Source organism: Chelonus insularis, unplaced genomic scaffold (genome assembly GCF_013357705.1).
Source record: "Chelonus insularis isolate UGA/USDA-ARS -01 unplaced genomic scaffold, ASM1335770v1 contig_71_pilon, whole genome shotgun sequence".
NCBI lineage: Eukaryota > Metazoa > Arthropoda > Insecta > Hymenoptera > Braconidae > Chelonus > Chelonus insularis.
In genome coordinates, this window is record NW_023276721.1 from 1,080,327 (window position 1) to 1,093,912 (window position 13,586).

Below are 13,586 nucleotides of genomic sequence, written 5' to 3' on the forward strand. Positions count from 1 at the left end.
TGACTGATTAGTAGAAGATCACAGGAAATTTGTGAATTATCCTGTCCTAGTCTCTGCGCCTAGAGTCGTCTGATTTCCAATGTGATGACGTCAGTCACACAAACTCAAGCGAATCGTTCTGATAGATCTTGTGTGTATGACTGTCCATGAGGCCGTGAGGCGTCTATGCCGCTATCGTTCGCGCCTTTTGCAACGAAGATGCTCATTCGGACCGACTTGAACGTACTGAATGAATATGTTGGAAAGTAGACTGCCTGATGAGTTCATAATCATCACTATAGATGATTAACTGGTGAGTTATTTCATTTCTGAGGAATATTCTGCAGAGTTTTCTGGTTTTTCACCAGCGGGTTTGACTGCAGGAGTTCTCTGTTTGTACACACGTACCGAGTTGACTGTTACAACGAGTTGTCTATCGGTTGGCATCGGGCGATGATTTCCAAGAGTCGTCCGAGTACGAAGTCCGTACGAATACTACCAGTAACCGACGAATACTAACTAATACAGACCGTGTTTCCTGAATACTCTGCGTTCTTGAAACTTCTAGGTGCTTTGTGAAACGATATATACGCCTAAGAATTAATTAGAGTTTTCTAATTGGCGAAAATGAGTTGGCAGGACAGACCTTGATTCATCTGATTATTCGGTGGGGAGAAAAATGTTAGGCTGTCGGTAGAATACCTCCGTCCAGGTCAAAACATTATCAATAATTAAAATTTACAGGAAGATTTTTTTTATCATCCTTCGATGAATCGGCATTTGAAAAATTTCATCTTTATACTATAATTGATGCATGACAAAAATACACTGCTACGATCCTAAAGGTCGACGTAAAACAAATGAGGAAAAAACAATGCACATTAAGTGTCACATAAACTGAAAACGGAAAATTTAAAACATTAATTAAAATTAAGAAAAAGGGAAAACATTAATTTAGAAAAAGTCTTGTAAATTTTCGATAAACTAATTCTTGTAATTACAAAAAAAAATAATTATAAGTCATACATAACCATGATCAATTTAAATAATAAATATTCTGTCTGTATTAGCAATGTCTAATTGTTATAGATAATAATAATGTCGAATCCTTAATAATAATTTTTAACACTTATCAGCTGTATTGACTGAGGTCAACAATTCTTTTTTATCGATAACAACTATATTTAAATGTTATCATTCATGTTTATTTTGAATTACACTATTACAATAAAGCTAAATACATTTTATTGTGAATGATGAAATTTTATTTCCACGATTTTTTTCTGACTTCTTTCTTTCATTAGAGAGCAGTTGTTCAGTAATTAATTACTAAATCACTAACCTCACTCAATTCAATAATTTAAATCTGGTCACCTGGCCGGTAACCAATCAGAACACTCATCACTCGGACCAATCAGGGCCCTCAACGACGCCGACTTCCGGGCTTCACGAATTTTCTCGATGACACTCGAGAGTCGAGGAGTTGTTGCTGAACCGCGCTCACCGACGCTAGATCGTAGCTGTCGTACACGCACTCATTTTTCTTTGTTCTGAATTCATTCTACTTAAGTAATCATCGAGATCAACATTAGTGCTCACTGAACTCATCTAGTGTTCAAGAAACTCATACCACTTACTAAAATCATACATCCTGGACTCATCCTTAACGACGCGGCCTTACAAACTCATTTACTTTAAACTGTGATAACCGTTGCCTATTATTTAATAAAGTTTATCTGTGTTAAGTAATTTTCGTCCATGCATGATTGAGTTAACGCAGCATTTTTACTCATCCTATATCATTATCACACAGCAGTCAAAACTGATATGGTCGTCTAGTGAGTACAACTGGAAGAGCCAAGTTTGTTAGGCTCCAGTTTTGATTGTTTATTATAGCAATTCTTAGTTTAGGGCCTTTCATCGTAGCTGCTACCGCCAACTATAGTGAATAACGTTGGTATGACGGAAGGCTAAATTCTATGCCCTGTACTTAGGGCTACAAGGTAGAAACACGATATGTTGGACCAGATCTGGGCAATTCAGGTCAAAGTCGTAGTGATAATTTATGTCTCAAGCTAGTTACATGAATCCCTAAGCCCTTTTCAATTTCATGTCGATGAATCGATTCTTTCAGATCGATTTTCGGCCGTTGATTAATCGAGTGAATCGAACTTTCGCAGACGAGATCAAAGTAATATAATATCAATAGTGAGGTTATTTATATGCATTATGTAATAATAAGAAATTTAAGAGGTAATATAAAAAATGCTTCGAAGATCTATTACACGTATGTGAATTATTGTTTACAACAATTATATATACACAATCATTTCTAATTCACTTCATTTTAATTTAAAAAAATTGCATTGATTTCCTCGAATCAAGAGTAACTGCTCGTTACTCGCGCATGTCACGCCCCTCTTCGAGCTTTCATTCGCGGCATGGATAAGAATTTATCATTAGTTCGTTAAAAAGTTATTCTACTTCACAGATTATTAGTTGAAAGTTTTTCAAAAAATATTCAGCCATTTGTATTCCATGGGTGAAAGTTAGACATTATGCGTTTTCTCCAGTTGACACTCACAGACTGGAATCTGTAATACACGTTTACATTTTATCTAGCATTTGATATTTATAAAACTATTGAAATTCATTGAATCGTCAATAGTTATGTATGCTAAATAGACTCAAGTTCGTAAGTAATTTCTTTCACAAAATGCATGTGAAGAAGCTGTAAAATTTATTTTCATGTCAGGCACGTGGTATGGAAATTTACTACAGTTTAATGTGAAAGGTTAAAATGTAAAATTGTCGGCATTAAAGATTCCATTGTAAATGGTACACTCGCCGACATTAATATTTAGTTCTAATGAGCAATTACTGACCGCAGAAATGATTTTCCTTCATATTGAGTTTTGTTACGTCCTGTGATCCATTTTGCCATTAGGTAATTACAAGAAAAAAACATACTAACCATATTACATGAATAGGAAAGAAAGTTTTTTTCTTATAATGATGTAATTCGTTAGAAACAAATAGTAGAGATCTATGTCATCAATCAGACTTCTTTCGACAAAAAATTTTTTCTCCTACTGAACAAGAATTACTAACAACGGAACATAATTATAAACAAACTTTTTTTTGTTTATAACAGTTAAATACGTTGTCAAAAATTAAAAAAAGGAATTTAAGTAATGTATTTGAATATTTCTAACGAGATTTTTTTCTTTTACGAAGGGATAGTTACATAACACGTAGCATAAATAGAAACGAACTCTTTTTGTTTATAACAATAAAATTAGTTGAATAAAGTAAAAAAGAGATATATGCTATCAAGAAGTGTTCTATCAACGGAAAATTTTTTCTTTTACTGGAAACGGGTAACTTATTTTATTACATGGATATGAAAGAACATTTTTTGCTTTCAACGATTACATTTGTTATAAATAGCTACAAATAATTAATTGATATGCATAGAAACGTTTTAGCTAACAGTTAATCGTTCATTAATTTTTTTACAATACATTAACAACTAGCGGCTATTTATTCAGTTGTCTGGAATGATATATATGTCTAATAATGACACTTATGTAAATGAAATAATGAATGTAAACTAGAAATAGGTAGAATTAAAGTAATAATTGAAATTCTACCAAAACTGTCATCATTAAAGGTCAGTTAAACATCGCGCCATGTACACGTCTGAAATTGCTCTGCAAGTAACAAAATTATTATTTTCGAATAATTGTTTAAAAAATTTTGAAACAGCGAAAAAGTTTAAAATCAAATAGAATGCCATGCCATCGATAAAATGAAATCTTTTTCTTCTATTAATTTTTATAACGACTATAAAGAAAAGACTTGTTTGAGTTTTCTATAAATGATTTAAAATTAATTTTGTAGATCAACAATGTTTCCTTTTCTACAATCAGTTCTAACTCAATTTAAATAAGTAGTCAATTTAAAAAAAAATTTGATGAGACTTAGCCCAATTTTTGTAATGTTCTCTAGTGATAAAAAATATCCGGCTATGGTTTTTAAAAATTGTTACATATGATAGTAGCTAGATTCCAATATTGCCGCTTCCCAAGTCTGTCTGCTTTAAAATAAATAAAACAAATAATTAGAAGGGAAAAATCCTGCGGCGGGTAAAAACCTCCAAACAGACCAAAATGATCTAAATTAAACTAAAAACGAGATTCTATACAATAAAAGATTTCTTAAAAACTAATCGTCCGTTAGTCAAATTAAAAATTAAAAATTTAAATTTCCATCTTTAATTTCCTTTCCACCCTTTTTTTTTCTCATCAAGAGGAACCACTGGGAAGAACCATAAGAACCCAAAGAGTAGGAAATGCCGAGAACTGAAAGGTCATGGAACTAAACAAAATAAAAGTTCCTCACAGAATCAAAGTGCTTTGAAAATTTCATTATTTAATCATAGATTTAATGTTCAATTAATCATTAGGTTGAATGGTCACATTTCAAGTAGTCATCTCTAAATAAATTCCGACTCCGCATCCTTTTTAAATAAAATCCGACTCTTAAATAAATGATATAATATCATTAAAACAATCAATTTAATTCCATCTTGCGCAAGGAATTTGAAAAGAAAATAAGTTCAATAGCTTCTGCTCACTGTGCAAATTAAATTATTCAAAATTGGGCTCACAGTTACGCATACGATCCGAACAAAAATAAGAGGATACCATGGACATCTAGTACCTCACTTTGCTTTACTTTGGTCAATAAATGAAGAAAAGAATTCCGGTACAATGATTCCAACCGTGTATATCCTATAGTAACTCCACGAGAACGCTCCAGAACAGACATTGTGAATTTAAATCAACAATCAAATGATCAATGAGAGCCAACATTCTCAGACTGGAAGTTACAAAAACCCTGAATTTAACAGAAATTAGGAATCCAGAAAGAATCAAAATAACTAATCATCTTCATAGGGAGCGAGTCTATTTACATGAACAATTTCAAACGACCATTCGGAATTTTATGAATTCGATATACAACATAATTAAGTATGTATTTGATAATATATGGACCTTCCCACTCACATTGAAGTTTTGGACACTTTCCTTTAACTCTTTTAGGAAAAAATAACCAAACCTTTTGACCGACATCAAAAGAAAGAATATTAGATTTTAAATCATACATATACTTAAGTTTTTCAGATTTAATTTGCAACTTATTACGTACATTATCATGAACAATCTTTAATTGTTCACGAAGATTAAAAACAAAATCAGTTGCAGAATTATCCTCAAAAGAATTATCTGAAGGATTAATTCCTCTAAGAAGATCAATAGGCAACCTTAATTCACGACCTAACATCAACAAAGCTGGAGAATACTCAGTAGTTTCATGTCTTGAAGAACAATAAGCCAATAAAAATAAAGAAATCCACTTATCCCAATCTTTTTGATTCTTACTAATAAATTCGGACAAATATTGAAGAATAGTCCTATGCAACCTTTCGACTAAACCATTTGATTGAGGATGAAGAGGTGTGGTTCTTGTCTTCTTAATACCAAAAAGACTTATCACCTCCTTGAAGATTTCAGATTTGAATTCTCAACCCTGATCAGAATGAATTTTAATAGGAACACCATATCCACAAAACATTTGAGTTACTAAAGCCTCAGCAACAGTAGAAGCTTGATGATTAGGCAGAGGAATCGCCTCAGCTCATCTAGTAAAATAATCTGTAACAACAAGTAAAAATTTATTCCCGAAGGAGGTTTTAGTAAAAGGACCAAGAATATCAATGGCAACCCTTTCAAAAGGAGAACCAACATTATAAATTTGAAGTTGACCACAAGACTTTTTATGGGGACCCTTTTTAGCGAAACAGACTTTTCATTTTTTATACCAAATCTCAACATCTTGCTTAAGAGTTGCCCAGAAAAATCGTTGACGAATTTTGGAAATCGTTTTATAAATACCAAAATGACCACCAGAAGGAGAATTATGAGCCTCATGAATTATTTCATTCACTTTAGCTCGAGGAATGACAACCTGAAAAATAATATGAGAAAAATTTGGAACTTCCCAACGTTTAACCAAAACACCATTTTTCATTTCTAAAGGATTCCAATGAAGTAAATAAATTTCAAATGTAGAATCGAAATGTGAAACATCGTTAAACTCGGGAACTTTATTTTTCTTTTCGAATTTAATAATGAAACTCAAAATGTTATCATCATTTTGAAATTTAATCCAATCAGAATCATTATTATTAAATGGAATCGTTTGAGATAACACAGCACCAATGCTAACATTCGAAGCATCAGTATCAAGAATAAAAGGATAATTTGGATCAGGATAACCCAAAATTGGAGTAGAAGTCAAAATTTGTTTCAATTTTTGAAATGTTTGAAAAGCTAAATCATCCCAAATGAAATCTTTTTTTTCCTGACTAATAAGATATAAAGGTTTTGCAATAGTAGAAAAATCTTTGACGAATTTCCTGTAATAAAAACAAAGACCTAGAAAACTTCTAAGTTCAGATTTATTTTTAGGAACAGGCCAATTAATAATGACAGAAATTTTACCTGGAGAACTTTTCAGTCCTTCACCAGAAACTACATGTCCAAGGAAAATAACTTCTTTTTGGAAAAATATACATTTCTTAGGATTTATCTTGAGAGAAGATTGTAAAAGTATTTCAAAAACATTTTTAGGATGAATAAAATGTTCATTTAGACTTTTACTAAAGATGATAATATCATCCAAATGAACTAAATAAATTTCACCAAGAAGATCTTCTAAAACTATGTTCAGAAGTTCAACGAAGATGGCAAGAGCATTACACAAACCAAAAGGAAGAATCTTAAATTACCAAACCTCACTCCAAATACAAAAAGCAGTTTTAGGTCTATTGTCTGGAGCAACTTCAACTTGCCAATATCCACTTTTTAAATCAACGGTAGAAAACTATTGAGCACCAAGAACCATGTTCTATATGTCTTCTTGATGTGGAATTGATGTTGATTCCTAAACTGTGACATCGTTTAACTCACGATAGTCAACACAAAATTTTATTACATCAGCTTTTTTTGGAACAAGAACAACAGGAGAAGCCCAAGGACCATTACAAGGTTCTATTGCATTCTGTTGTTCCATTTCCTCCATAACTGAATCAACTTTATCCCTATAATGTGAAGGAATACGACGAGGAGCATGTTTAATAAGAAATGCATTTCCAACATTTATTTTATGTTGTAAAATTTTGCACTTTCCTGAATCGAAAGAATTTTCCGCACAGATATCTATATTCCCCATTAATAGTCCTAAAAACAGAATTTATCATTATCATCCAAAAATTTTGAAGATTTTTCAAACAAATCTAAAACCAACTCTGGAAGTTTATTCAAAGAAGAACTAATTCTATTCATTAAAACAACTTTATTACTTTCCGAGAATTTTTCATCAAGAAGATCTTCGAAAGACTTGATTGAGAAATCTGATCCTAAAATACATTCTCCTTTAATTTCAGCGAAAACAACCTCTAAATTAACCTAAATATTGAAAATCTTCATTTTTACAGTCTCGATAAAATCAAAATCAAATTTATCACCTGAAACTGTAAAAATAGAATAAGAAATAGAAGAATTATTCGAAACAGTTACCATACCTTTAAACAAAGAAGAATTAACAATCGTAATATCAGCAGCGGTATCAACTGTCATGGTACATTTTTCGCCATTAATTTTTCCTCTAAGTAAAAGTTTCAATCGGTGCGTTACAATGGACGCATACTACTACAAGCGTAACTTGTAAATGGCCCGGGTAGATCCCAGAAATGGATTCAATACAACACAGTGAGATGCATCGAACATCTGATGCCGCTCTGGAGGACATGTTTCACCGTAACATCTTGTGGAAAGAGATACCCTGAATCCTCTTCTATGTTGGATGACTTGAAAGTGTACGCGGCAAGTCCTGAGAGACTCCGAGCAGCCCGAGAGGTTGTGTCCGAGTATACCAGTGCAATCGGCATGGAATTTGGCTTAGACAAGTGCGCAGTAGCCCACTTAGTAAAAAAAAGATCGCTGAACTGGAGTGATAATGTCGAGCTTACAGACAAAAGCATCATAAAACATCTGGATGCTGGAGAGTCACACGGATATCTTGAATAGGCACAATCGCCTTTGCAGGACGTGTTTGTCATCAATGATACTCTTCGCATTGAGTACGAGTGGGGAGTTAAGAGAATATGGGGCTCTGAACTATCAGGCCCTGACAAAGTCTATACTTTCCCGGTGATCTGGGAGGGTGTGGACTACTAAGTTTGGAGTGTCTACATGACAGGTTAGTGATAGACCTGGCTTATGACGTCTATGGGAGCTATGATCCTCTTCTCAAGTTTGTGAACAGCTTTGAACTATTGGGAAGGGTTGCGTTCCTATATAGAGTAGTATATCAGGCAGTGCAGATCCTCGGCTCAGTTTTCGACCCTAGCAGCCCAGACGGTCTCAGGCTTTTGCAATTGACCGGAGGGCAGCGAAAGGTCGATATAAAAACAACCGAGTGGTTAAAACTGCTTGACGAACATGTGGCAAAGTTTTTACGGGTGTGTTTTACCGTCATCTCGAAACATACGACTTGTCACACCAGTTGACTGTTTAACATCTTGAGTCGGCTGGCTTGTTCTTTAAATGGACATGACGCCAGTGCTGCCCTATGTTCCCGGTAAAATTGAATCAGTCGTTGAGAACGGGAGAGCATAAATTGTTCGGAATTTCCTGCTCTCTACGCCTCAACGCATTGAACATAAGCCAGATACTACTCTGCTTGACGATACCACCATGCACGTATATTCCATTGAGTTCTCAGCCCCGGCCAGACAAATATACGTGCAAAAGAAGAGAGTAAACAGGAACGTTACAGAGAGATCATGGAGGTCATAAGAAATGTCTATCCCGAATATACAGCGCATGTGATAGTCCTGGTAATTGGCGCTCTCGGAGGGATGAGAGACTGCTTTCTGACAGAGCTTTGAACAATACCAGTCTGCTGTAGTCAGGCTGAGATTCTCGCAGTTCGTATGCAGAAAGCAGTCATCCTTGGTTCTCTCCGAATCCCGAGACGACTGTAAACAATGACTGAGGGAGTCGGGTGTCTGCAGGATTTTTCCGTCTGGTCAGGCCCTAGGTGGATCGGAGGCCTGGGTACCCTGGCCAGACACCTTTGAAGAATCGCCAGACAATGATAATACTAATACGTATCTAGCCATTCTAATTATTTCAAATTTATTTACATTCATTAATATTCTGTTTGGTTTTTTCAATAGGATCAAGAGGACTAGAAGCTCCATATGCAGTAATCGTCTACATCCATGGTGAAAGTTTCGAGTGGGGAACAGGGAATGTTTATGATGGGTCGGTTCTTGCAAGTGCAGGCCATGTCATTGTGGTCACAATAAATTATCGTTTAGGAGTTTTAGGTAACAAATACATGTATACATTCTACGAATTGTTATTTTTTGATTTTAAAGGAAAATAATTTTGAGCTTTTTTTCCAATACAATGGTCTCTGAGTTTTTTTCTTCAATTAAAAGGTTATAAATTGCGCAATGCTTCGATACGTGTCTTTGCAATTCTTTAAATGACATCAAAATCGACGCCAAAAAAAATCGTGCTTTTTTTACCAGATTTGTATCAAAATGAAGAAAATAAATTATTTATTAATTGTACGTATTACATATATGATAATTATTGTAAAAATTTTCAAGACACAGTGATTATATACACTATGCACAACGGATAATTGCAATATTTTTACATCCTGGAATTTCACAATGAGACTTACAGTTATCTCCAAATACAAAATCGGTTGGATTTTTAAATTTATCTGGTTGAATAAATGTATAACTACTTTCAAACCATAGATAATAGAAAAAATTGATGTATCGCCGAGACTAGAACTGATTATGAGTCAGTGATTATTATTAAATAATATTATTCTCATGTGTACATTTGAAATCTCCTCGTAATAGAACACTGTCTGAAAAATGTCCTACGAAGTTTTTCTATATTCTAAACCCAAAAACATCTAATGGTTGAATTTGTCTAGTAGCCTCTTTAGGAATAATCTTCATCCCATCTCTATTTCTTTATCCGGTAGTTTGGCAGACGTGACAGCTTCAGAACAATGTACGGTCTACGAATCAATCAAAAGTGAACTATTGTTTCTAACATTCGGATAGAATATACCCTTCAACCAGATTTTGAAGTGTTCGAAAAAAAATTAGTAAGTCACTTTCAGAACATATCACATAATATAATATTTAAATTTAATTTTTTACCTGAAGTAAGTTTTTCCGATTTCGATATTGCTACGTGTACATCATCTGGTCTCAAAAGTGATGCTTTTACCTGTGGACCAAGTTTCCCAGTTGGTTCTTTTAACACGAGAAAAAGGGGAGTAAGGAGTTTTCCATCAGCTGATATCATTGGTTGTATAGTATAATTGTGAGTTGTCAGAAAAACCGAGTGAACTCACAGAAACAATAGGATGAGCTCTTTTGAATAATAGTATCCACGTTGGAGATGCTTGAAAATGAAGATTATCAAATCGTAAATTTTTTTTCAGCTAATTATACCCGTTTTTTGAAATCAGAATCATGGACTTTTTTCTAAGCATCGATAGCAGTTTTAAAATTTTTCAACGTATATTTGCGAATTTGAGCTATTTTTGTTTTGTATGTCCCACCTTGGTTCAATTGATGTTTTCAGCGTTTTAATGATCAATTCTTTTTCTTACCACTTCGCCAATACTCAACTGCTCGCAATAATCATGACTTGAGCTCTCTTCATCAGTAGTACATGCTCCATCAGACATTTTTGGTTTATGGATTGCAGATCGATATTCTTTGTCTTCTATAATTTCTGGTTTCTAATCCTTATATGGTTCTTCAAAATGTACTGAATTCTTCTCCATCATTATATTTATTCATTGCATTTCATCATATTGGTTCAAAATAACTTTTCAATTGTATTACAGCATCATTTACAGGTGTCTTCATAATTCTCATAGTTTGAAATGTTGTTCAAAGTAACCGAATAACATTAAGAGGGTAAACTTTTATTTTCAACTATTGAGTGTTACACAATTTTTAGAATAAATGATAATAATATTTTTGTTTTGAGCACACGATTTTATACACATATAAAAATATGACAATTGACTAAAATTAAAATGAATACAAGATGCAAAAATATCCATTCACTACAGTATTAAAGATAAATGCAAAAAATAATGTTACAATTTTTTATATGATTAAAATATGTCACATTTGTTTAAAATGCTAGCATTGAATAATCCGTATATTACAATTACAAAAATAATTTTCCTTAAAAATAGTTTATCAGTGACTGTGATAAGAATTATATCTAGGTTTGCCCACATGACGATAACAAAAAATTATATTTTGATTGATCATAAACTACTTAGTTTCTGATTTCGATGTAATTTATTCGGTGATTATTGTGACGATAAATAATTAATCAACAACAATTGAAAATTTTTAAATTGCAATTTGGTTTACTATCGTTATTGTTATTTTAAAATTTGTAAAAACACGTATCTCGTAATTTTTCATGCGCTTTCGATTGAAAATGCTCTCTTACAAAAATAATTAATAGTTTTTCAGTTATAGATTTGTTGTTATTGTAATGTCTGAAAGTATATTAATTATTTTACATAATTATTTAAAATATATTTCAAGAAAGGCTAAAAATGAATAGCAATAAACCTTAAGGATTGAGGTTAACGATTAATACTCAAGTTATTTTTTGAGTTTTCCTAAGATTTCATTAAAATAGTAAGGATTGCGGAGAATAATTGAGGAAACCATTTTTTAAAAAACAAAGACCATGAGAAGGGTCTTGTGGCCGTCTGAAGCTAGAGACTTTTGATTATGTCACATTCGACTAAATAAATACGTAAGGTATGATGCATCAGTCAGTTGTCAAAAAAGTAAGATCGAGATCAGATCGTCGTGGAACATCTCTTGAAATTGTAAGTCTTGTTTTGTCTTGAACATTTTATTGATAATATTTCAAAGTTTTGTAAATTTTTGTATGAAGTTTATTCAATCGTCAAATTAGTTTTAAATTTATATTTAAATTAATTCGCGAGTAAAAGTAAATAATTGCGCTGACTGGAGCACGACTAAGGACCAATAAATTGTGATTCATCTCGACCGAGTAAAAGAAATTATCTATTGGTAACGTTTAAATTGTTTTTATAACTTTTCAATAATTTTTATCCAATAAAATTTTGTTATTGTTTTTATATAAATCACACATTTTTACTCTTTCTATCGAAGATCGTCTTATCCCTGTCTATTAGTCGAAAGGGTAAGACTAAAAAGAGAAACTTAAAGTTTCTAAGGTTAAGCATACGGTTTACATATTGACAACTTTAAAGAGCAAAATTACATAACATGATGATTGGAGATAACTGTAAGTCTCATTGTGAAATTCCAGGATGTAAAAATATTGCAATTATCCGTTGTGCATAGTGTATATAATCACTGTGTCTTGAAAATTTTTACAATAATTATCATATATGTAATACGTACAATTAATAAATAATTTATTTTCTTCATTTTGATACAAATCTGGTAAAAAAAGCACGATTTTTTTTGGCGTCGATTTTGATGTCATTTAAAGAATTGCAAAGACACGTATCCCGTAAATTTTGATACTCTTTCGATAAAAATTGGTTTCATAAAAAAATAATTTTTAGTTTTTCAGTTACAGATTTTTTGTTATTTTTAATTTAAAAAAATGTATATCCGCAAGTTTTATAAGTATGTAAATAAAGGTATTTTTCATCATTTTTAACGTTGTTTTTAACGTATAAGGTCATTTTGGAAAATATTGATCAGAAATATGTGAAAATTAAAAATCACCTTTATGGGGTGTCAACTTTGGAGGTGATTTTCACCCCTTAAAAACGTTTCTCCGCAGACAAAAATACGTGGTTCATCATTTTCGACGTAGATTATTATATAGAAGCCTCAGCGAAGTTGACGGTGACCACCTATCGAGGTTTCCTTGTAAGTTACAAATAGATGTTTATTCTACTAGATTCAGTTTACTTTTGTCAATGTTATTTAAGCATTGTCTAATCTAAGCTTGATAAAAATAGAGAGTAGCTTTCTTCACATACTGTTCGTATAATATTGGAAATATGTGTACAACAACCATATGTATTTAAGAAACAAATCAAAATATCTTACACTATTACAGTATAAAATGTATAAACCTGTTTTATGGTATCTATTACTAGCATACATATTTTGAGGAACTCGAACACGCCAATAAATCCTGACCTGATGTTTCCAAATTTGACAAATTTTCCTCGGGTCATCTTCCTGGTATTTTTAACTGTTTATTCCAACGATTCTTTATTCAGCATATGACAAACCAATAGTTAATTGGATATTGATTCTTTTCTTAACTTTCTTGCAACTGTCTTCAATACTGGTGCTTATTCCATTGTCGATATTATTCGATTTTTCATTCTTTTCGAATCTTCAGATATGTAAACTCTACTTATTGGCAAGTGAGCAGGGATTT

The 13,586-nt window shown here is 32.5% G+C and overlaps 1 protein-coding gene across 2 annotated transcripts in view; it reads left to right on the forward strand.

The window, feature by feature from the left end:
* LOC118071034 (neuroligin-1-like) overlaps window positions 1-13,586 on the forward strand; it is a 267,425-nt gene that overhangs the window by 198,694 nt on the left and 55,145 nt on the right. The window contains exon 4 of one of the 2 annotated variants that reach the window (XM_035089972.1): window positions 9,290-9,442. The exons of the other annotated variant lie outside the window; for it this stretch is intronic. Within the exon in view, the coding sequence (XP_034945863.1) occupies window positions 9,290-9,442 (153 nt within the window). The remainder of the gene's footprint in view (window positions 1-9,289; window positions 9,443-13,586) is intronic. 2 annotated transcript variants of the gene reach the window in all.